This window comes from Heloderma suspectum, chromosome Z (assembly GCF_057233095.1).
Source record: "Heloderma suspectum isolate Gila_16-S chromosome Z, 16-S_ref, whole genome shotgun sequence".
NCBI classification, from domain to species: domain Eukaryota; kingdom Metazoa; phylum Chordata; class Lepidosauria; order Squamata; family Helodermatidae; genus Heloderma; species Heloderma suspectum.
In genome coordinates this window covers 15,192,014-15,213,375 of record NC_139476.1, presented here as the reverse complement: position 1 = coordinate 15,213,375, position 21,362 = coordinate 15,192,014, and the positions used below count along the sequence as shown (strand labels likewise).

General features: G+C 49.9%; 1 protein-coding gene across 1 annotated transcript; it reads left to right on the top strand.

The window, feature by feature from the left end:
* Positions 1 to 4,085: 4,085 nt before the first annotated feature.
* On the top strand, positions 4,086 to 15,672 carry RPS15 (ribosomal protein S15). The gene is made up of 6 exons (XM_084825705.1): positions 4,086 to 4,140; positions 7,052 to 7,059; positions 7,174 to 7,347; positions 11,221 to 11,306; positions 13,397 to 13,631; positions 15,506 to 15,672. Exons 1-6 carry the CDS (start codon positions 4,086 to 4,088, stop codon positions 15,617 to 15,619), a joined length of 672 nt encoding a protein of 223 aa, XP_084681831.1. The 3' UTR covers positions 15,620 to 15,672.
* The last annotated feature ends 5,690 nt before the right edge of the window (positions 15,673 to 21,362 follow it).

Below are 21,362 nucleotides of genomic sequence, written 5' to 3'. Positions count from 1 at the left end.
CTTAGGCTAGGCCTGGGCATTTTCTGCCTTCAAATGCGCAAAGCAGTCAGTCACCAGAAAAACGATGCTCTAATTCGTTTTGATAATTGGACAGGGAACTGGCAAGGGGCTGGCCTTCCCCAACATGGTGCCTTCCAGGTGCCTTGGACTACCCCTTCCATCATCCACAGCCAACAATTGGTGGGAGTTGTAGGCCCATGCAGTTGGGAGGGTCCCAGGTTGGGGTAGGCGACACTGGCCTGTGGAGAGTGGTAACTCAATACGTTGTCAAAGGATTGAGCGTGAAGATTGCTCAGGCACAACTTGAACAATGATGTTTGAGGACCGGAGCTTCCTTTTTTTGAAAAACAAATGTTTTTAAAGGTTCTAGCCTCCATATTAGATATAAGCCCGAAGCACTCAAATCGGGTTTTCAGAACTGAAGGCTACTGCTGTCGAGATTCCAGCCTTCTCTTGCTCTCAGCCTGCTTCCTATCTGCTTATCCTGCCATGGCTACCCCTGCTTGATGAGGTAGCTGCCATCCATGGCTGTTAAGTTCCATGGGTGAGTGTGAGAAGGGGGCCTTCATGCCAACTCCACGCTCCCTCTCAAGGTGCAGCACTCACGGCATGTCTGGGCAAAGTTGCTGTTGGGACTCAGTTTCCCGTGGTTTAAAATGGGAACAAAAAGGGGCAGTGGCTCTGTGGCAGAGCATGTGTTTTGTGTGCAGAAGGTCCCAGATTCTGTTGCGGGCATCTCTGCATAGGGGCAGAGGGAAAAACTTTCAAACCCTGGAGAGTCACTGTCTTCCACCACCTGCTGCCTGCTATTTATTTTATTTATCACATTTATATCCCGCCTTTTTTTCCTCCTTAAAGAACCCAAGGCGGCATACATCCCCCTCCTCTCCATTTTATCTTCACAACAACCCTGTGAGGTAAGTCGGGCTGAAAGTCTGACTGGCCCAAAGTCACCCAGTGAGCTTCCATGGCCGAGTAGGGACTCGAACCCAGGTCTCCCAGCTCCCAGTCCAATACTCTAGCCACTACACCGCACTAGCTCTTGTATTCTATACTGCCTTACAAACACAGTGAGATGTTAAAAACTTCAAAAACCATAACGATGACGTAAAAAGCTGAAAAGATGCATCCTGACCCCCGCTGAAGGTGCGCAGAGCATGGGACCGGAGTGTGGGAGCAGCCCAGGAGCAAGCCCTTTCCCGCAAGCCTGGCAGGTGAGGACTTTGAAAGGGCCTCGAGTTGTCCGTGCTGACTAGGGCAGATGGGAGTTGTAGTCCAACACATCAGGTTGAGCAGGCTGGTGTGGGGATAATACCAAGCTAAATGGACCGATGGCTTCATTCCGTCTTAAGGCAGCTTCCTGCGTCTCTTCTGAGGTGGCGTCAGGGCACATCTGTGCAGAGAAAAATGGTGGTCCTGCCTTAAATCTTGCTGAGGCCTGAAGGGTTGTCAATAGCTGGTCTTCGGGGGCAACAGTTAGCCCAGTGCTTTGGCTAAACGGGGAGGTAATTCAGGGAGATGCTTGTATGTTGACAGGAGAGGGAGAAGGTGTTCTGTCGCTGTTACCAGTTTTATTGCTATGCTGCTTTTCCAAATTGGGCTGAAAGTGTCCCGCAAAACCAGCAAACAAAGATCCCAGCCTGTCCCTGATGCTCAGTCGCGCACGCCCTCCCACCTCTGCCTCACTGGTTGAACATGGCCTTCTCCATTCTGCCACCCTCCAGATGCGTTGGGACTACAACCCTTGCCACCCCTCAACCAGCAGCACTCGGAGTTGTAGTCCCATACGCATCTGGAAGACTTGTGTAACATGTACTGCTGCGCCAGGTTGAAGGTAGACCACAGTTCACTGCTGGGATTTACCAGCCAGTTCCTAGTAGATCGCTGGGATTTTGTAAACACTTCTTGAGCTAGGCCCGATCCAGCCAGAAAAGCACTGCTTACGAGAGTGCAGACACAAGCTCAGTTAACACCAGGCTCTTTTGTTGAGAGGGTCTGACAGTATGGCTCTTGGTTCTGTTAGCCAGAGGGTCTCGATTTTGTCTTTCAGTATCGTATCCTCTGAGTAATTGAGTAAGAACTCTGAGAGCTTGTCGCTCGAGCGTTAGAAAAGGTCAGAACGAAAAATCGATAAAACTGATTTTCTGTAGAATTGTATGGGGCCATTTACTTGAATGTGAGTCCAAGATGTACAAAGCTACATACTGATAAAGAACATTAATTTATTTAAAATGTTTGTATCCCGCCCTATACAATAAAGATCTCAGGGCAGCATACAGATAAAATCAATTTAAACAGTATAAACCAATAAATAATACAAATAGCTAAAAACATATTAAATCACTAAGCTAGCTAAGACCAATTTAAAATCTAAAACAAACTAGTTAAAACAGTGTGCGATGAAGATGTAACCAGAATTTGTGTCTGGGCCCTAAAGCTCTTGCTGCCAGTAAATAAACCATAGGAGAAGTATTTCAACCTTTTAGAATGGGGAAGAAATTGTGCAAAAGAGCCCACTCCAGCTTGTGTGCCCCAACTTGTCACAAAGAAAAAGATGCTACATCCTAACCTTGGCGCCAAGGAAAGCTCAAAACCTTCTGACTCAGGCCAAACGTCCATCTAGTTGCATGTCCAGTTTCCATCTCGTTTCTTAGCTGAAGCTCTCTGGGTGGTTTACAAAGATTTAAAAAACCATTAAAACACTTACGAAGTGCAGAACCATTTACAGACAAGCAGAGGAACCGTCGGCACCCACGGAGACAGCATAAAACTCAAACCATTTCACATCAACAGTAAGGCAAACCCGGGACCTGATTAACCTCATTGTCTGCTGCCAAATGCTTGAGGGAAGAGAGAGCTTTTTACCTGGTGCAGTAAAGATAAGTGCTGGTGCCAGGCAGGCCTCATGGGTGAGTTCATTCCGTTACTGAGGGGCCACCACCAAGGAGGCCCACTCCCTTGTTGCCATCCTCGGAGTTTCCCTCTGGGGAGGCACCTGGAGGAGAGCCTTAGATGCTGAACCGAATGTCTGAGTCAGTTAATGTTGGGAGAGGCACTCAAGTATTGTGGTCTGGAGCCATGTAAGACTTTATAGGATTAAAACCGGCACCTTCTATCGGGCCCGGAAACATACAGGGGGCTAGCACAAGCAGGCCAGACCTGGCCTGATATGCTTGGACACCTCGTCATCAATCTGACCGCCCCATTTGGCATGAGCTGCAGCTTCCGAAACATCTTCAAGGGAAGACCCACGTAGAGCGCATTGCAGTAATCTAGCTTGGAGGTGACCAGAGCATAGGCAACTGAAGCCAGGTTCTCCCTGTCCAGATAAGGGCGCAGCTGGGCCCCCAACCGAAGTTGGCAGAAGGCGCTCTTGACGCTGAGGCCACCTGAGCGTCAAGTGACAAAGATGGCCCCAGGAGGACCCAAAAGCCATGACCCTGCTCCTTCAGGAGCAGTGCGGCCCCATCCAGAACAAGTTGAGCACCCTCCGTCAGGTCAGCAGAACCATCTACTAATAGCATCTTGGCCCTGTCTGGATTGAGTTTCAGTTTATTAGCCCTCATCCAGTCCACTGTTGCAGCCAGGCACCGATTTAGCACATCCACAACCTCACCCGAAGTTGCAAGGGAGAAATAGAGCTCTGTGTCATCAGCGTACCAATGACAGCAAACTTTAAAACGCCAGATGACTGCACTCAGCGGTTTCATGTAGATGTTGAAGAGCATCACTATCTCCAGGAAGCTTTGGAGCAACCACAGGAAGGCACTTCCTCTCCTGTTTTGCCCCCATTTCCTGGAGCTTAGAGATAGACTGCTACCAAACATGGATGTTCCACAGAGCTAACAGGCGCTGATATGACCCATCGTCCGCCTGTCATTTCAAACGGTGTTCCATGGGGCTTCTTTCCAAGGCAGCATGTATAGGGGTTCCCCCATACACCACAAGGGTAGGAAATCTTTTGGGGCATGGTGGGCCATTTGAGAACCTGTCCTGGGCACTATCCCAAAATGGCTGTCGTGGGAGGTGTGGCTAGTCAGCAGGGTTCCTGTTAGCATGGAAAAGGACCAGTAACTCGCCTAAAGATGGAGGACATGCTGGGGCCTGAGCATGAATGCGTGAAACAAGCCAAGGTTTTTGGTACCAATAGAAACCTATTTCACAAAAGGCAAACTCTTTCTCCCCCAGCTTCCCCTCCAACCCACACTGCCAACTCATTCTCCCTCCCGCGCCCCCATTCTGCGTCACCCACCCATGCATCACCTGTAGTCATGCTCACCTGCTCTCTCACCCCCCAACACCATGCCCCCATCCGTCCTCCATTCACACATGCAAGTACCCCATGTATCTGTTGGGCATGCAGTTATACCTATGAATCCTTCCCTTCTGACTCCTCAAGCATCCCCCCCCAAAGCTCCCTCTTTTTCAAGACCCTTCCAAAATCCACCCCCAAACGCTTTCTCCCTCTCTCACGCACAGCCCCCATCCATTCAGACATACATTTCCCCAATCCCTAAGCTTGCCTCCAGCGGGCTTCCTGACTGGGGAGACACAGGCACGGCTGTGACGCTCCTTGGGCTTGACCCCCTTTGAGCTGGTTGTTAGCTTTCAGCCTAACCTAACTGGCAGGGCTGTTGTGCAGATGAAACAAGGCAAACCATGCACAAGCTCGAAGAAAAGGCAGATGAACAGAAGGAGGAGAAGACCAAAGGCCCGGGTGGTCCGTCATCTGTTTGCACAGTGTTTTTATTTTATTTAAAATATTTCATGGCTGCCTTGCAGGGCAGAAGCCCTCTCAGGGCAGCTTACAGCAATAAAATACATAAAAACAGTTAAAATATTAAAAGTGATAAAAATGTAAAAACAATAAAAACAAAAGCCAACAATAAAACCAGCAACAATGTTAACAGCAGTAACAGCAACACTGGCAGTCATATCAAGAGAACGCCAAGGTAAAATATGTTTTCAAGGCCTTCTTGAAAGCCTGCAATGACGGAGCATGGCAGACCTCCAACGGCAGCTTGTTCCAAAGGTGGGCCACTGCAGAGAAGGCCCTCTCATGTGTGGTCACCCACCTGAGTGCTCTCACAGGTGGGCAAGTGAGAAGGACCTCTCTTGCCGATCTTAGTGCGGGCAGGCTGATAGGGGTGTAGGTGGTCCTTCAAGTAACTTGGTCCCAAACCGTTTAAGGCTTTAGAGGTCCAAACCAGCACTTTGACCTGGGCTTGGAAACACACCGGTAACCAGTGCAGCTGGCACAGTATAGGCGTTATGTGATCGAATCGCCTTGCCCCCACCAACACTCAGGCAGCTGCATTCTGCATGAGCTGGAATTTCTGAACCGTCTTCAAAGGCAGACCCACGCATAGTGCATTACAGTAGTCCAGCCTGGACATCACTAGTGCGTGGATCACTGAGGCAAGGCCCGTCCTCTCCAGACTGGGCCGCAGTTGGCGTACTGGCCTCAGCTGGTAAAAAACATTTCTGGACACCACAGCCACCTGGGTGTCTCCAGTTAGCTCTGATGGGAAGCCCACCACACAGCGCATAAATGCAATGGCACCCTCCTGGTCATGTTCCCTAGGACATGTCAGAACAAAATAAAATTACTTTTATTTGAAGTATTTCTATCTGAACCCTCATCCCAAAAGCCTTTCAGTGCAGCTGATGTGCAGTCAGTAAAGCAAGACAGTCCCTGCCCCACAGGCTTACAATCTAAAGCAGCCATCTATAGCTCATGGTGCCCTCCAGATGTGGCCTGCAACTCAGCCAGCATGGCCATTGCAGGCCAACACACACCTGCAAGGCACAGGCTTGGGGGAAGCTGGTCTAAAAAGAAATGGCACACAAGAAAAAAGGGAAGAGGAGGGTAGAGGAAAAAAAATCACTCTTTCAACAGGGCTGGGGGAACAGCCCTGCTTCCCAAGGGAGGGAAGTAAATAGTGGGGTCCCACAGGCATCTGTATTAGGACCAATGCTTTTCAACCTGTTCATAAATTATCTGGAATTAGGAGTACGCAGTGAAGTGGCCAAGTTTGTCGATGTCACCAAATTATCCCTTGAAACAAAAAGGGATTGTGAAGAGCTCCAAAAGGATCTCTCCAAACTGGGCATCCAAATGGCAAAGGTGGTTCGATGTAAGCAAGTGTAAAGTGATGTGCGTTGGGGCCAAAAATCCCAACTCTAGCCTGATGGGACCTGAGCTAGCCGTGACCAACCAAGGAAGAGACCTTGGGATTGTGATGGACAGCTTGATGTCAACCCAGTGTCTGGCTGCTGTAAAAAAAGGCAAAATCCATGTTTGGCACAATTAGGAAAGGAATCAGGAAAGAATAAAGCTGCCCATATCATACTGCCCCTATACAAATTATGGTGTGACCACACTTGGAACACTGTGTACAGTTCTGGTCACCACACCTAAAAAAAAAAGGTATTGTAGAGCTGGAAAAAGTGCAGAGGACAACTAAAATGATCCAGGGGCTGGAGCATCTCCTCTATGAGGGAAGGTTGCAACAGCTGGGATTGTTTTGCTTGGAAAAAGGGGGGGTCAGAGGAGACATGAGAGAGGTCTACAAAATTATGCCTGGTGTGGAGAATGTGGAGACATTTTTCTCCCTCTTTCGAAAGACTAGAACTCAAGGTCTTCCCATGAAGCTGGACAGTGAGAGATTCAGGACAGATCAAAGGAAGGCCTTCTTCACACAGAGCATAGTTAAACTATGGAACTCCCTGCCCCAGGATGTAGTGATGGCTACCAATTGGGATGGCTTTAAAAGGGCGTTCGCCTATTCCTCCTCCTCCAGGAATTTGTCCATCAGTGGCTACTAGTCCTCATGGCTATGGGCCACCTCCAGCACCAGAGGCAGTGAGCCTCTGTGCACCAGTTGCTGGGGAACATGGGCGGGAGGGTGCTGTTGCGCTCCTGTCCTGCTTGTGGGTTCCCGGTCGACAGCTGGTTGGCTGCTGTGTGGACAGAATGCTGGACTAGATGGACCCTGGGTCTGACCCAGCAGGGCTCTCCTTATGCCCCCTCTCATCGCCCTCTGTGCAGGTTCGCAGGTGGGCTTCATATGGGTTAAGAATAACACTGTCAGCGCGAATCGTCCGGCCCACGTTTAAGAAAGCCAAAGTCTCTCCTGGTCATTCTTTTACTCTCTCTGCGGCCCCTTTAAGAAGCCCCGCATGCGCACAAGCAGCTTGTGGGCGGAAGCCGGCGTTCTAGAGCCGGCGGTTGGGCGTAACGTCGCGTTGGTCCCTCTCCCGGCCCGGAAGTCGTCCCTCTCGCGAGACCAAGAGCCGCCCGCGCGAGAGCTCGGCCTTTTCCCGGAGAAGACTGCGGCCAAGATGGTGGGTGCTTCTCAAGCGGGGTCGGTTTGGGGTGGTAGAATCCGGATCCATCCGGCCGGAGGAGGGCGGCGCGGGGGCTTTGGACCCAGTTATGTGCGGCGCGGGGGCGGGTTTGAACGAGGGGGCCCGGAGGGCGGGAGCGGGGCAGAGAGCGGGGGAACGGGGGGGACAGAGCGGGAGGGGGCGGCTGGCCGGCCTAGACCGCCGAAGCGTCCCGGGGTGGGGGGCCCTTGCGCGCCTATGGCTGGCTGCGCGGCGCCTGATGGGTATTGCTGGCCATGGGGGACTTACGCCGCAGGGCCTCTCTTCCGAGCCAGGCGTCCCGTCTTCAAAAACGCTGTGTGTGTGTGTGTTAAAAGGACAGTGCCTCTGAGCACGAGCAGAGTGGCAAACGGAGCTTGAGCCTCAGCTCTTCCTTTCCAAGCCTGCACCTCTGCCTTCAGATACCGGGGGAGGGGGGCTATTAAAAGGACAGTGCCTCTGAGCACGAGCAGAGTGGCAAATGGAGCTTGAGCCTCAGCTCTTCCTTTCCAAGCCTGCACCTCTGCCTTCAGATACCTGGGGAGGGGGGCTATTAAAAGGACAGTGCCTCTGAGCACAAGCAGAGTGGCAAACGGAGCTTGAGCCTCAGCTCTTCCTTTCCAAGCCTGCACCTCTGCCTTCAGATACCGGGGGAGGGGGGCTATTAAAAGGACAGTGCCTCTGAGCACGAGCAGAGTGGCAAACGGAGCTTGAGCCTCAGCTCTTCCTTTCCAAGCCTGCACCTCTGCCTTCAGATACCGGGGGAGGGGGGCTATTAAAAGGACAGTGCCTCTGAGCACGAGCAGAGTGGCAAACGGAGCTTGAGCCTCAGCTCTTCCTTTCCAAGCCTGCACCTCTGCCTTCAGATACCGGGGGAGGGGGGCTATTAAAAGGACAGTGCCTCTGAGCACGAGCAGAGTGGCAAACGGAGCTTGAGCCTCAGCTCTTCCTTTCCAAGCCTGCACCTCTGCCTTCAGATACCGGGGGAGGGGGGCTATTAAAAGGACAGTGCCTCTGAGCACGAGCAGAGTGGCAAACGGAGCTTGAGCCTCAGCTCTTCCTTTCCAAGCCTGCACCTCTGCCTTCAGATACCGGGGGAGGGGGGCTATTAAAAGGACAGTGCCTCTGAGCACGAGCAGAGTGGCAAATGGAGCTTGAGCCTCAGCTCTTCCTTTCCAAGCCTGCACCTCTGCCTTCAGATACCTGGGGAGGGGGGCTATTAAAAGGACAGTGCCTCTGAGCACAAGCAGAGTGGCAAACGGAGCTTGAGCCTCAGCTCTTCCTTTCCAAGCCTGCACCTCTGCCTTCAGATACCGGGGGAGGGGGGCTATTAAAAGGACAGTGCCTCTGAGCACGAGCAGAGTGGCAAACGGAGCTTGAGCCTCAGCTCTTCCTTTCCAAGCCTGCACCTCTGCCTTCAGATACCTGGGGAGGGGGGCTATTAAAAGGACAGTGCCTCTGAGCACGAGCAGAGTGGCAAACGGAGCTTGAGCCTCAGCTCTTCCTTTCCAAGCCTGCACCTCTGCCTTCAGATACCGGGGGAGGGGGGCTATTAAAAGGACAGTGCCTCTGAGCACGAGCAGAGTGGCAAATGGAGCTTGAGCCTCAGCTCTTCCTTTCCAAGCCTGCACCTCTGCCTTCAGATACCTGGGGAGGGGGGCTATTAAAAGGACAGTGCCTCTGAGCACGAGCAGAGTGGCAAACGGAGCTTGAGCCTCAGCTCTTCCTTTCCAAGCCTGCACCTCTGCCTTCAGATACCGGGGGAGGGGGGCTATTAAAAGGACAGTGCCTCTGAGCACGAGCAGAGTGGCAAACGGAGCTTGAGCCTCAGCTCTTCCTTTCCAAGCCTGCACCTCTGCCTTCAGATACCGGGGGAGGGGGGCTATTAAAAGGACAGTGCCTCTGAGCACGAGCAGAGTGGCAAACGGAGCTTGAGCCTCAGCTCTTCCTTTCCAAGCCTGCACCTCTGCCTTCAGATACCTGGGGAGGGGGGCTATTAAAAGGACAGTGCCTCTGAGCACGAGCAGAGTGGCAAACGGAGCTTGAGCCTCAGCTCTTCCTTTCCAAGCCTGCACCTCTGCCTTCAGATACCTGGGGAGGGGGGCTATTAAAAGGACAGTGCCTCTGAGCACGAGCAGAGTGGCAAACGGAGCTTGAGCCTCAGCTCTTCCTTTCCAAGCCTGCACCTCTGCCTTCAGATACCTGGGGAGGGGGGCTATTAAAAGGACAGTGCCTCTGAGCACGAGCAGAGTGGCAAACGGAGCTTGAGCCTCAGCTCTTCCTTTCCAAGCCTGCACCTCTGCCTTCAGATACCTGGGGAGGGGGGCTATTAAAAGGACAGTGCCTCCGAGCACGAGCAGAGTGGCAAACGGAGCTTGAGCCTCAGCTCTTCCTTTCCAAGCCTGCACCTCTGCCTTCAGATACCGGGGGAGGGGGGCTATTAAAAGGACAGTGCCTCTGAGCACGAGCAGAGTGGCAAACGGAGCTTGAGCCTCAGCTCTTCCTTTCCAAGCCTGCACCTCTGCCTTCAGATACCGGGGGAGGGGGGCTATTAAAAGGACAGTGCCTCTGAGCACGAGCAGAGTGGCAAACGGAGCTTGAGCCTCAGCTCTTCCTTTCCAAGCCTGCACCTCTGCCTTCAGATACCTGGGGAGGGGGGCTATTAAAAGGACAGTGCCTCTGAGCACGAGCAGAGTGGCAAATGGAGCTTGAGCCTCAGCTCTTCCTTTCCAAGCCTGCACCTCTGCCTTCAGATACCTGGGGAGGGGGGCTATTAAAAGGACAGTGCCTCTGAGCACGAGCAGAGTGGCAAACGGAGCTTGAGCCTCAGCTCTTCCTTTCCAAGCCTGCACCTCTGCCTTCAGATACCGGGGGAGGGGGGCTATTAAAAGGACAGTGCCTCTGAGCACAAGCAGAGTGGCAAACGGAGCTTGAGCCTCAGCTCTTCCTTTCCAAGCCTGCACCTCTGCCTTCAGATACCGGGGGAGGGGGGCTATTAAAAGGACAGTGCCTCTGAGCACGAGCAGAGTGGCAAACGGAGCTTGAGCCTCAGCTCTTCCTTTCCAAGCCTGCACCTCTGCCTTCAGATACCGGGGGAGGGGGGCTATTAAAAGGACAGTGCCTCTGAGCACGAGCAGAGTGGCAAACGGAGCTTGAGCCTCAGCTCTTCCTTTCCAAGCCTGCACCTCTGTCTTGAGATACCTGGGGAGGGGGGCTATTAAAAGGACAGTGCCTCTGAGCATGAGCAGAGTGGCAAACGGAGCTTGAGCCTCAGCTCTTCCTTTCCAAGCCTGCACCTCTGCCTTCAGATATCTGGGGAGGGGGGCTGTTAAAAGGACAGTGCCTCTGAGCATGAGCAGAGTGGCAAACGGAGCTTAAGCCTCAACTCTTCCTTTCCAAGCCTACACCTCTGTCTTCAGATATCTGGGGGTGGTGGGTGGGAGGACATTGAAGCAGCACCTCTGGGCATGGGCAGAGGGTAAGCCTCGGAATATAGAAAAAAATTAATGGGTAGAAGGATGGATACCTGGGGTTTTTTTTCTGAGGACTGATTGAGGGTGATACAGGAGGATGAGAGTGGATAACTTGTGTCCTGAGAAGAGAGGGCTGCTGGGTGGTTTGTTGGGGGGAGACCACCCTTCCCCAACCTGGAGCCCTCCAGATTTGTTGGACTACAACTCCTGCGGGGTGTGGGGGGGAAGATGCTGAGAATTGTAGTCCGAAGTTCCCTAGGGGGTGCTAGGTTGGGGAAAGAGTGGGTTAGATGGAGTGTATTTAGAAGGAGGCGGTTCGGTGTCCCCAAATGGCTGTTTCCCGGCATGAGCTCGTGGTGTGTCTCCTCTTCCTGTGCAGGCGGAAGTGGAGCAAAAGAAGAAACGCACCTTCAGGAAGTTCACCTATCGCGGTGTGGACCTGGATCAGCTCCTCGACATGTCCTAGTAAGAGATGGCTACTTTTCTCGATGGACGCCCGTTTCTGGTTCCTTTCGTTTTGGGGTGGCCTAAATGACGCTTGTTGAGGGTTGTGGTTGGGGCCTTTGCTGCCCTTCTGCAACCCTTCCCAAAGCAGGGCTCTGAGAGGGAAAAGTGCCTTCAGTGTGGTGGCCCCTTTCCGGTGGAATTCCCTGCCTTTGGAGGTCAGGCAGGCGCCAGCATTGTGTTCCTTCGGGGACATTGCTATTTCAAAAGGCCTTCCAATTTGGCCTTACTGGAATTTGTGTTTTTTAAAATGTTTTAACTGTTTTAACCTGGTGTTTTTATTCTTTTATCTTGCTTTTCACTGCTCCAAAAGCTTTTGATGTGGAGCTGTATATAAACAGTTTTAATAAAATGAAGGGGTAAAACTACAAGAAAAGCCCTGCTGGATCAGACCACAGACTTTGTCGAGCACTCTGTTCCCACGCTGGCCAACCAGCTGCCTGCGGGAAATCCACAAGCAGGACATGAGTGCAACGGCACCCTCCCACCCATGTTCCCCAGCAACTGATATAAAGAGGCAAATTGCCTCTGATCCGGCAGGTAATATGCAGCCACCGTGACTAATAGCAATTGATAGCCTTCTCTGTGCGCACAATCCTTCTGCGTAGGCCGTGACCCTGAATAGATCTGTGGATCTGAATTTTGGAAACTTCTCTATGGGGGCGGAATGGATGGGAAGAATCTGGACAGCTATAAAGCTGGGGTGGCAGTGCGGGGAGGACATTTTTATTATTTTATTGCTGACATCTGTATATTATTCTTTGGCGGAAGGGCTTCAGGCAGCGTAATTTGCTGGTTTTAATTCCTAGTTTAGGGCGCAATCCTATGCGTGTTTAGACGGGAAAACCCTCTACAATTCCCAGCATTCTCCAGCCAGCATGGCTGGCTGGAGAATGCTTGGAATTGTAGTGGGGTTCCCCGTCTAAACACGCATAGGATTGCGCCCTTAAAATACTTTTGTCCTGTTCCTCAGCTAAAAAGTCTCCCAGAGTGACAGGATTGTGCCCTTGGTAGTTTCTCTTTGTTGTTGTTTTAATCATCTTTGTACGTTCGGGTAATTGTAGTTTTAATGCATTTTGTATGCTGTTTTGTATTTTGATAAAGGAAAGCGGTATATAATGATGAATAAACAGCATAATAATGAGAGCCAGTGTGGTGTAGTGGCGAGAGTGCTGGACTGGGAGTTGGGAGATCTGGGTTCTAGTCCCCACTCGGCCATGGAAGCTCACTGGGTGACTTTGGACCAGTCACAGACTCTCAGCCCAACCCACCTCACAGGGTTGTTGTTGTGAGGATAAAATGGAGAGGAGGAGGAGGATCATGTACGCTGCCTTGAGTTCCTTGGAGGAAAAAAGGCGGGATATAAATGCAATGAATAAATAAATAATTTCTGGGAGGGGGGTTGATCTTTTATCTTTGTAGCAACTTGGACGGGGGTGGGAGGGACTGGTAATGACAAAAGAAAATACAAAAGAAAATTGTGTTTTTACTAGGAGGAACAGATTATTGTGTATCATATATAACGAGCAAAGGGCTGGATGTGCCAATCTCAGAAGCTAAGCAGGGTCAGGCCCAGATAGTACTTGGATGGGAGACTGCCTAGGAATTGGGCTTCCTGCACTGAGCAGGGGGTTGGACTCGATGGTCTTGTAGGCCCCTTCCAACCCTATGATTCTATATCAAACTGCTTAGTATGCCAAGCTGGCCTTGGCAAAGAAAGAAATCTTTCACCCGCCTGGTGATACAGTATGTTCTTAGAAGTGCTTAAACTAGTTTCATAGCCTGCTCTTATATTAATAGTATTAACCCCTTCCATTTCTATTTAATTACTATCTTGTTATGTGTTTGACTTGTTTTTATGATCATGTGAAAAGCCTGATTGGCGAGAGCATAATAACATTTATTGATTGACTCGGTGTGCTGGGTCCAGGGTCGCTGGTTCCAGCATGACTCTGCTCCATCCACCATCCCCCCGTTTCTCGGGTTACTCCTGCTGGGTTTAAGAGGTGGCTGCAGCACTGACCCGGCCTGCCTTTCCTTGCTCTCCCCAGTGAGCAACTGATGCAGCTCTACAGCGCCCGGCAGCGGCGGCGGCTGAACCGTGGCCTGCGTCGCAAGCAGCACTCTCTCCTCAAGCGCCTGCGCAAGGCCAAGAAGGAGGCCCCACCCATGGAGAAGCCCGAGGTAGTCAAGACCCACTTGCGCGACATGATTATCCTCCCTGAGATGGTGGGCAGCATGGTTGGCGTGTACAACGGCAAGACCTTCAACCAGGTGGAAATCAAGGTGAGCAGCTGGCGGCCGGCCGAGGAGGAGGAGAAAACCACTTTAGGACTGGCCGGATCGTGGCTTGGCCCTTGTTCCTGCAAGCCAGGGCTAAGCAGTTTGTGTTCCACTACCGCTGCTGGTGTTGGGTTGGATCATAGGTATTAAGGGGCTGGCAAGTCTTTCCTTGCTTTATTTACAAGATGTTTTAACCTGCCTTTTAGGGCATGGTGCCTTCAAAAGACAGCTTACAATATCGCAAAAGCGCAAACGTACAAGTTACAATTGCATGCCCTCGCCACAGGAGCAGCAAATGATTTTTAAGCGCCAAATGCGGACTGGAATAAATGTCTCTTCAGGTGGTGGTTGTTTCAAGCCAGCAGCGGTGGGGCTATCCATATCTCCTGGGGTGAGGGAGTTCCAAAGGTGTGAGGCCACCACGGAGAAAGCCCTCTCCCTAGCAGCCACCAGCCTCATGGCACTTGCTGGTGAGCGAGCCAGTACAGGCCCTGAAGGTGATCTGAATGTTTGGGTGGGCTCATACAGGTGAAGGTGGTCCTTCAGAAAACGTGGCCCCAAACCATTCATGGCCTTAAATACCACAACCAGCACCTTGAATTGGGCCCAGAAGCTTAACAGGCAGCCAGTGTAAACGATACAGAACAGGAGTCATATGATCCATGCATTTAGCTGCTGCAGATGTTCTAGCTGCCATATTCTGTATTAGTTGCAGTTTCTGTATCATCTTCAAGGGCGCATTACATCAGTCTAGCCTGGATTTCATCAAGGCAGTTAAGACTGGGCTTGCTGTTGAAATGTTGTGTTTGCGTGGGCTGCAGGGGCTATTAGCATAGAACCCAGGTTGGATATTGGGGTTCTGTTGCTTTCGAACCCTGACCTGAAAAGTTCAGTGACTTCCAAAATCACAGTATGTCTGGCATCCTGAATTTTAACAAGTTGATACCTGCCACATGTTGTTGGGTGGTTGTTGTTGTTGTTATTATTTCTATACTGCCTAATAGCTGGAGCACTCTGGGCAGTTTACGAAGATTAAAAACATTAAAAATACAATATACAGAGATTAAAAATAATTTACATAAAAACATATGAACAGACAATATACACAAAAGAAACAAGATGATAATATCAACGAGACTTGAAGATTAAGAGTCTTTTGACGCAGCCTTCTCCACCTGGTGCTCTCCAGAAGTGTTGGACTGTGACTCCCACCGTGCTGGGGATGGTGGGAGTTGGAGTCCAACACATCTGGAGGGAGCCCGGTTGGGGAAGGCCATTTAAACATAACCCCTGGGTTTTAAAAGCAGAATTTGGAAACCTTTGCAACTCCAAAGACATAGAATTCTGAAATTGTTCAATCTCTCATGCTGCCAAAACTTCAATCTGGGCCTCAATTCTCAGTAGCCAGATTTGGGGAGGGGCTGTGCTTTATTTCAGTCTTGCAACATAATTTGGCAACTCTAAACCTGTTCTGTTTTTAGGTATAATATGCTCTATATCATCCGTTAGGTTGCAGCACGCTACCAGTTCTGTTTCCTCGCTCACATCTTGCCTATACTGAGCACTAGCTTAACTTGTTAGTTCGTTTTATAATAGCCACACCTCACAGTTTTTAACCCTTCTGTAGCACAGATAATTCTGTATTATTGCCAGCAATTTGACCTGTTTCCCAAATACCTTGTATAACTTTGCAGGGGTTGAGTATTCCTAAGTTTTCCCTCGAGGTGTAGAGTGAAGTGTACAGACACAAATCTTCTCCAGATCTCTTCTTGGAAGATTCCTCTTTATATACTTCTGCCAACACAACTGTTTTGTTTCTCATTATGACAGTGCCTCTTTTTTGCTTGTCTTCCCCCCACCCCTTTTTTTTTTTTCAGCCTGAAATGATTGGCCACTATTTAGGGGAATTTTCCATCACTTACAAACCCGTGAAACACGGCCGACCCGGTATTGGGGCCACCCACTCATCTCGGTTCATTCCTCTGAAGTAGGAGAGGTTTTAGGAAGAACATTTCTGTGTGTAAATAAAAACGTTTCCCAACCATCTCGCTGGTCTCCTTTTTTTGGATAGGCCTGTTCTATATCATTCCTGTCACACTCTTCACGTGTACAAGATCGCAGTTCTCCTTGTGGGGGTTAACTTGTCATTAACTTAGTGCAGCCCTCACCTGTGTTGGACTGCAAATCCATCATCCCCAGCAAGCAGTGGCACTGCTGGCTGGAAATGATGGGAGTGCAGTCCAGCATACCAGGAGGGTCCCGGGTAGGGGAAGGCTAAGTGAACGGCTTGCCCATGGCTACCCAGGAAAAACTAGCTGCTGCAGGCGTTTGAATTTGGGGCCTTAACTACCCTGCTCTGGACTCTTAAGCTGGATTCCCTTTCTGTGGAAATGTTGTAGAGGCATATAAATTCTTTGTAGCTAAGCAAAACACCGGGTTGGGGGAGGCTGCACTAAGTTAATTCTCCGTAGCTAAACAAACAAGCAAAACCTGAGGACTAGAGCCTTTATTTTATATGAGCGCTCTCCATTTGCAGAAGAGGGATCTGCCTCAGCAGCAACGTCAGTACGAAAACCTCTGGTTCTGCTTCTGTCATTGGGCGGCCTTCATATCCTCCCCAGGAGGTCCTCCAAGCCAGCTTTCTCTGTCCCTTGGGTGCACAGGAATTTAACTTATATTGAGTTGGGTATTATAGCTCAATCTTGTTTGCACTGACCGGCTGATGCCAGGGCTTGAACCTGGGATGTTGTGCGTGCAAAGCATGTGCTTTACCACTAAGCTACAGCCCGTCTTCAGGAACACCTCCTTGGCTTGGTGGAGCCCACAGAGATGGGCTGTACCAACAAGAGAAAACAAGGTCACTTGCTCTTGGTTTAAAATTTTCTTTAAAAAAAAAAAAGTGCAAGGAGAGAAGGTTGATGCAACTTCCAAGGGGGATTTCCAAAAATACCAGTCACCCTTCACTTTTCTGTGGTGCTCGTTTATGGTGCATGCTGGCTGGGGATTATGGGAGTCGTAATACAACACACCTGGGGGGTTTCAGGTTGGGCTGTTGGGTGTTCTGTTAGAGTTTGGCATAGCAAAGGAGCCCTGCTAGGTTTAAAACCTTTCAAGCACTGCGTCATCTTCCATCCCTCCCAGTGTTGGGTTTGCTGGCTGGGGCGTTTTGTCAGTTGCAATCCAACACATCTGGACGGGACCAGGTTGGAGAGAAGCTGCTTTTGGATGGGAAGATACCTTTGAGATAGTGTGAGCCATTTCTGCTATGCTCTCGTGGTGGCTAAATAAAGTTTAAGCAAGGGAGAAGTCCTGCTTATGTCTTTGCCCTGGGCCTAGCAAAAATCTGCAGGAATTGTGCAAAAGGCAAACGTGCAAGCTTGCATAATTTATGCAGCGACGCAGGATATGAATTGCCTGCATGCCCAAGTTCATTGTATCTGTGCAGCCCTGTGCTTTTCTTTCTCCTGCTTTTCTGAACTTAATTAGCAAACTTGTGGTTTGCTTACCTCGAAGATGGGAGCTCCTAACCTTTTTATAAAGGTCTATTCTGGGGCTGTTCAAGGGCAGTTTGAGTTTCGCTCACTTTTCTTGATGTTTTAGTCGCGCCCTTCCTCTAAGAAACGTAGAAGAGTTTGGATTGCCCACTCCCTGCTTTTTATCCTCCAAACAACCCTCTGAGGTAGAGTAGGCTAGGCTGAGAGGGACGGGGCAACAGTCTCCCAAACAACCTCATGGCCACATGGGGATTTGAACCACACTGACCAGGCAGGAGCAAAAAACCAAACTGAAGGCACAGAAATGCCTCCTCTGTTAGAAGAAAATCCCATCCGTTGTGTCCCAAGCTGGGTTCACATGAACAGGGCGCTCTGTGAGTGGTATGCAGCTCCAATACCTTATTTCGATGCTCGCCCTTAATTTCTTTCTGCTCTCCTGTTCTGCTCGCATGTGCTACGTCTGATCCTCCAAGTGATTGTAGAAAAGTTGGCAAGAGATGCAAAATGGATAGTTATTTCCAGGTGTTGTTGATGGGGGGGGGGATCTAGGAACACAGGTATTGGGGGGGGGGATGTTCCTTGTGTGAACCCACCTGATTAAAATGTTGGTGAATGTCTACTGGGAAAGACGGGTGTGTTGACCTGGCTCCTGACTGAGCCCCTGCCTTAAGGAGTACTGACATTTTTAAAAGCCCTGTTGCAAAGGGGTCTACATGGCTTCTGCAAAGGTAAGTTCTGTCTCGCTAACCTTTTCGAGTTCTTTGAGAGTGTCAATAAACATGTGGATGGAGGTGAACCGGGAGACGTTTACTTGGACTTCCAAAAGGCTTTTGACAAAGTCCCTCACCAAAGACTGCTGAGCAAATTTAGCAGTTGTGGAATAAGGGGAGAGGTCTTTTTATGGATCAGTAACTGGTTAAATGAAAGCAAGGGGTAGGAATAAATGGTAAATTCTCACAATGGAGGGAAGTAAACAGTGATCTGTATTGGGATGAATGTTTTTCAACTTGTTCAGAAATGTTCTGGAAGGAAGAGCGAGGTGGCCAAACTTGCCGATGACACCAAATTATTTAGGATGGTTCAAACAAAAATGGATTGGGAAGAGCTCTAAAACGATCTCTCCAAACTGGGAGAGTGGGCATCCAAATGGCAAATGTGGATCAATGTAAATCTGTGTAAAGTGATGCATATCGGGGCAAAAAAATGGATAGAGGTGTAGAAAACTATACATGGTATGGAGAAAGGGAGACCTTTTTCTCCCTCTTTCATAGTACTAGAACCCAGCAGGGTCATCCCATGAAGCTGGTTGGTGGGAGATATAGGACGGATGAAAAGAAGGAATTCTTCACAACGTAGAGTCAAACTATGGAATTCACTGCAAGTTGTAGTGATGGTTACCAATTTGGATGGCTTTAAAAGGGGATTGGATAAATCCATGGAGGGGAAGGCTGTCAATGGCCAGGCCAGTCCCAGAGGCCTCTCAATCCCAGTTGCTGGGGAACATGGGCAGGAGGGTGTGTTGCACTCATGTCCTGCTTGTGGGTTTCCCATGGGTAGCTGGTTGGCCACTGAACAGAGGGATCCTTGTTCTGATCCAGCAGGGCTCTTCTGATGTTCACTGTCAGGAAGACCCTGTCCTCTGCCCCGCCCCCATTGCTCCCCAGAAATCCGCCAATCTGAAGACCTTTGGGTTGTATCCAACATTGGGCCTACTTTGAGTAGGCCCGTTGAACTGGTCTTCCGTTAGACACACACTGTGTACAACCCTAAGCGGGTAAGTAGATTCATATTGGGAGTGGCTATCCTTTAGATACGCAGATCTGAAACCACTGAAGGCAGCCTATGCCAACCTGGTGCCTTCCGGATGTGTTCAACTGCAGCTCCCATCATCTCCAGCCAGCATGGTCATTCCTGGCATGACTGAGAATCTTGAGTGTTGCTGGCCAATGCATCTGGACAGTGCCAGGTTGGCAGAGGCTAAGGCTTTGGACGGTCAAGAGTGGCACCTTGAACTCTTCTCCGAAACAAACAGGGAGATGGTGTTGCTGGCATAGTAGCAGCGTTGGATGTTATCTTTGCCTAACTCTGTTTAAAAAAAGGGGGGTTGTATGTCAACTGGACGTTTCAGGATGCTTTTCCAAGACAGCCTCATGCGAAGCGTGTTTGAGGAATGCAATCTGGACATAGCGGTGGCAAAACCAGCTGTTTTTTAGAATAGGTGCAGCTGGCAGAGTGGCTTCAATGGAGAGTAAGCCCAATAGTGTGGGATTGGGGGCCATTGTTCCGTGGCAGACCCTCTTCTTTGCATCCCAGATTTGATCCTCAGCATTTCCAGTTGAAAGGATCTCTGGTCGCAGGCATGGGAAAAGGAATCTTCTCTGCCTGGGAACCTGGAGACCCTGGGCCCAGTCGAAGTACAGGGCTGTTATAGGTTTACTTTAGTTAGGCTGCAATCCTATGCATGTTTCGACAGAACAAAGTCCTGAACAACTCCCATAATCCCCCAGCCAGCCATGGACTGTGCCTGTAGTTTATTTACGTTAATATAATTTAGTATAATTAGTTCAGTTTAAGGTGTAGTCCTATGCATACTTCGACAAAGAAAAGGCCTACAACTCCCAGGCTGGCTAGAGTATGCAGGGAGTCATAGGCCATTTCTCTGTCAAAACATGCATAGGATGGCACCCTTACTCAGTTGGTGTAGGACACAATCCTATGCAAGTTTAGACAGAAAAAGTCCAACAATTTCCAGCATTCCCCAGCCAGCCATATTAACTACAGAATGCTGAGAATTGTAGGATTTTTTTCTGTCTAAATATACATAGGATTGTGCCCTTAGTTGGTTTAGTAGTTAGTTCATTTATTACTTAGTTCGTTAGTTTGTTCTTTAGTTTCTAATCTGTCCAGTAACTAATGTTTTCTGGGCAGATTACAACCACTGAAAAAACAATACCATTTGAAAACACAAAAATATGAAATCCGATACAAATATTTAAAAGATGCAAATACAATGCAATAAACAGCACACAGCTAGACAGCTAAATGCGTTTCGGTGTTCGCACACCTGTATTTCTTTGAGATCAGTATTTCTAGGCTGGCTTTCAGGGCAAAGCTCTCGCCTGGCAGCTTCCCTACAATCTGGTTTCTCAAGAAAAACAATCCTTTAAAACGGCGCTTTAAAGGCCAGCACTGATGGTGTCCGTGCGCCAGGAATGCGGAACATCTTTCAGCCCAATTCTGTTGGGATGTATTCCAGCAGTGGACTGGGCTGAATGCAAAAGAGATTGGGCCAAAATTCCCAAACTGCCCTCATATTGTAACTTAGACTTTCCCAAGCTGGTGCCCGCCAGATGTGTTGGACTACAACTCCCATAATTCCCAGCCAGCATGGCCACTGAGCCTTGTAAGTCCTAAGAGAGCTTTGGCTATTGGGCGGTATAGAAATTAATTTAAATAAATAAGTGGTTTTGGGCTGGGCGATTTGAACCACCCGCCTTCAGCCTGCCTGGCCCTGATACCAGCTGCAGAGGCCCTGTGCGTAGGCCTCGCCTGGGAGAGCGATCAGAACGGCGGGTGTAACAGGCCTTTCTGGTGGCAGCCCTGTGCTGGCTGGGAATTATGGGAGTTGCAGCCTGGTGTCACTTAAAGCTCTTCCTGCCTGTAACAACGCCCTAAGATAAGCATGTCAACCGTTAAGAATCAGGAGAGGGGAAAAACATGCAAAAGCTGAGAAATGAAACAATTGGCAGGCGGGGGGGTGGGGGGCCATTTGGGGGAAACCAGAGGGCCGAATTGGGATGCCAGGTGTGCTGGATTTGACCCACAGGCCTGAGGTTTAACACAAATCTCTTGGACGGAAGTTCTATAAGCACGGTTCCGCTGTTCAGTTTGATCTCCCAGGCAGGCTGAACCCAGCCCTCCAAATCTCCCAGCCCCAAACCACTGAGGACAACAGCTGAATTTTCGACTGGGCCCAGCAATTGTCCTCAATGCTCAGGCCAGTTTTGTTTTTTTTAAATTGTGAGTTTTAACAAAAACATAAAACCATTATCTCTCTCTCTCTCTCTCTCTCTCTCTCTCTCTCTCTCTCTCTATCTATCTAACACACACAACATCTTCTAGACTTAACCTGGAGGTCGGAGTCTACTACCAGCCACCCAACCAAGGAGAAGACGAGGATGAAACTTTTGAAAAGCAAATAGCCAATGTATCAAGGAAGCATGATGTAGTAGTAATGGGG

Excerpts from the sequence above, each read along its gene's own strand:
- RPS15 (XM_084825705.1), top strand. The coding sequence starts at position 4,086 with ATGGAGGACATGCTGGGGCCTGAGCATGAATGCGTGAAACAAGCCAAG. Across the intron at positions 7,348-11,220 it reads AGAAGACTGCGGCCAAGATG|GCGGAAGTGGAGCAAAAGAA; the intron begins GTGGGTGCTTCT and ends CTTCCTGTGCAG. Across the intron at positions 11,307-13,396 it reads CAGCTCCTCGACATGTCCTA|TGAGCAACTGATGCAGCTCT; the intron begins GTAAGAGATGGC and ends TGCTCTCCCCAG.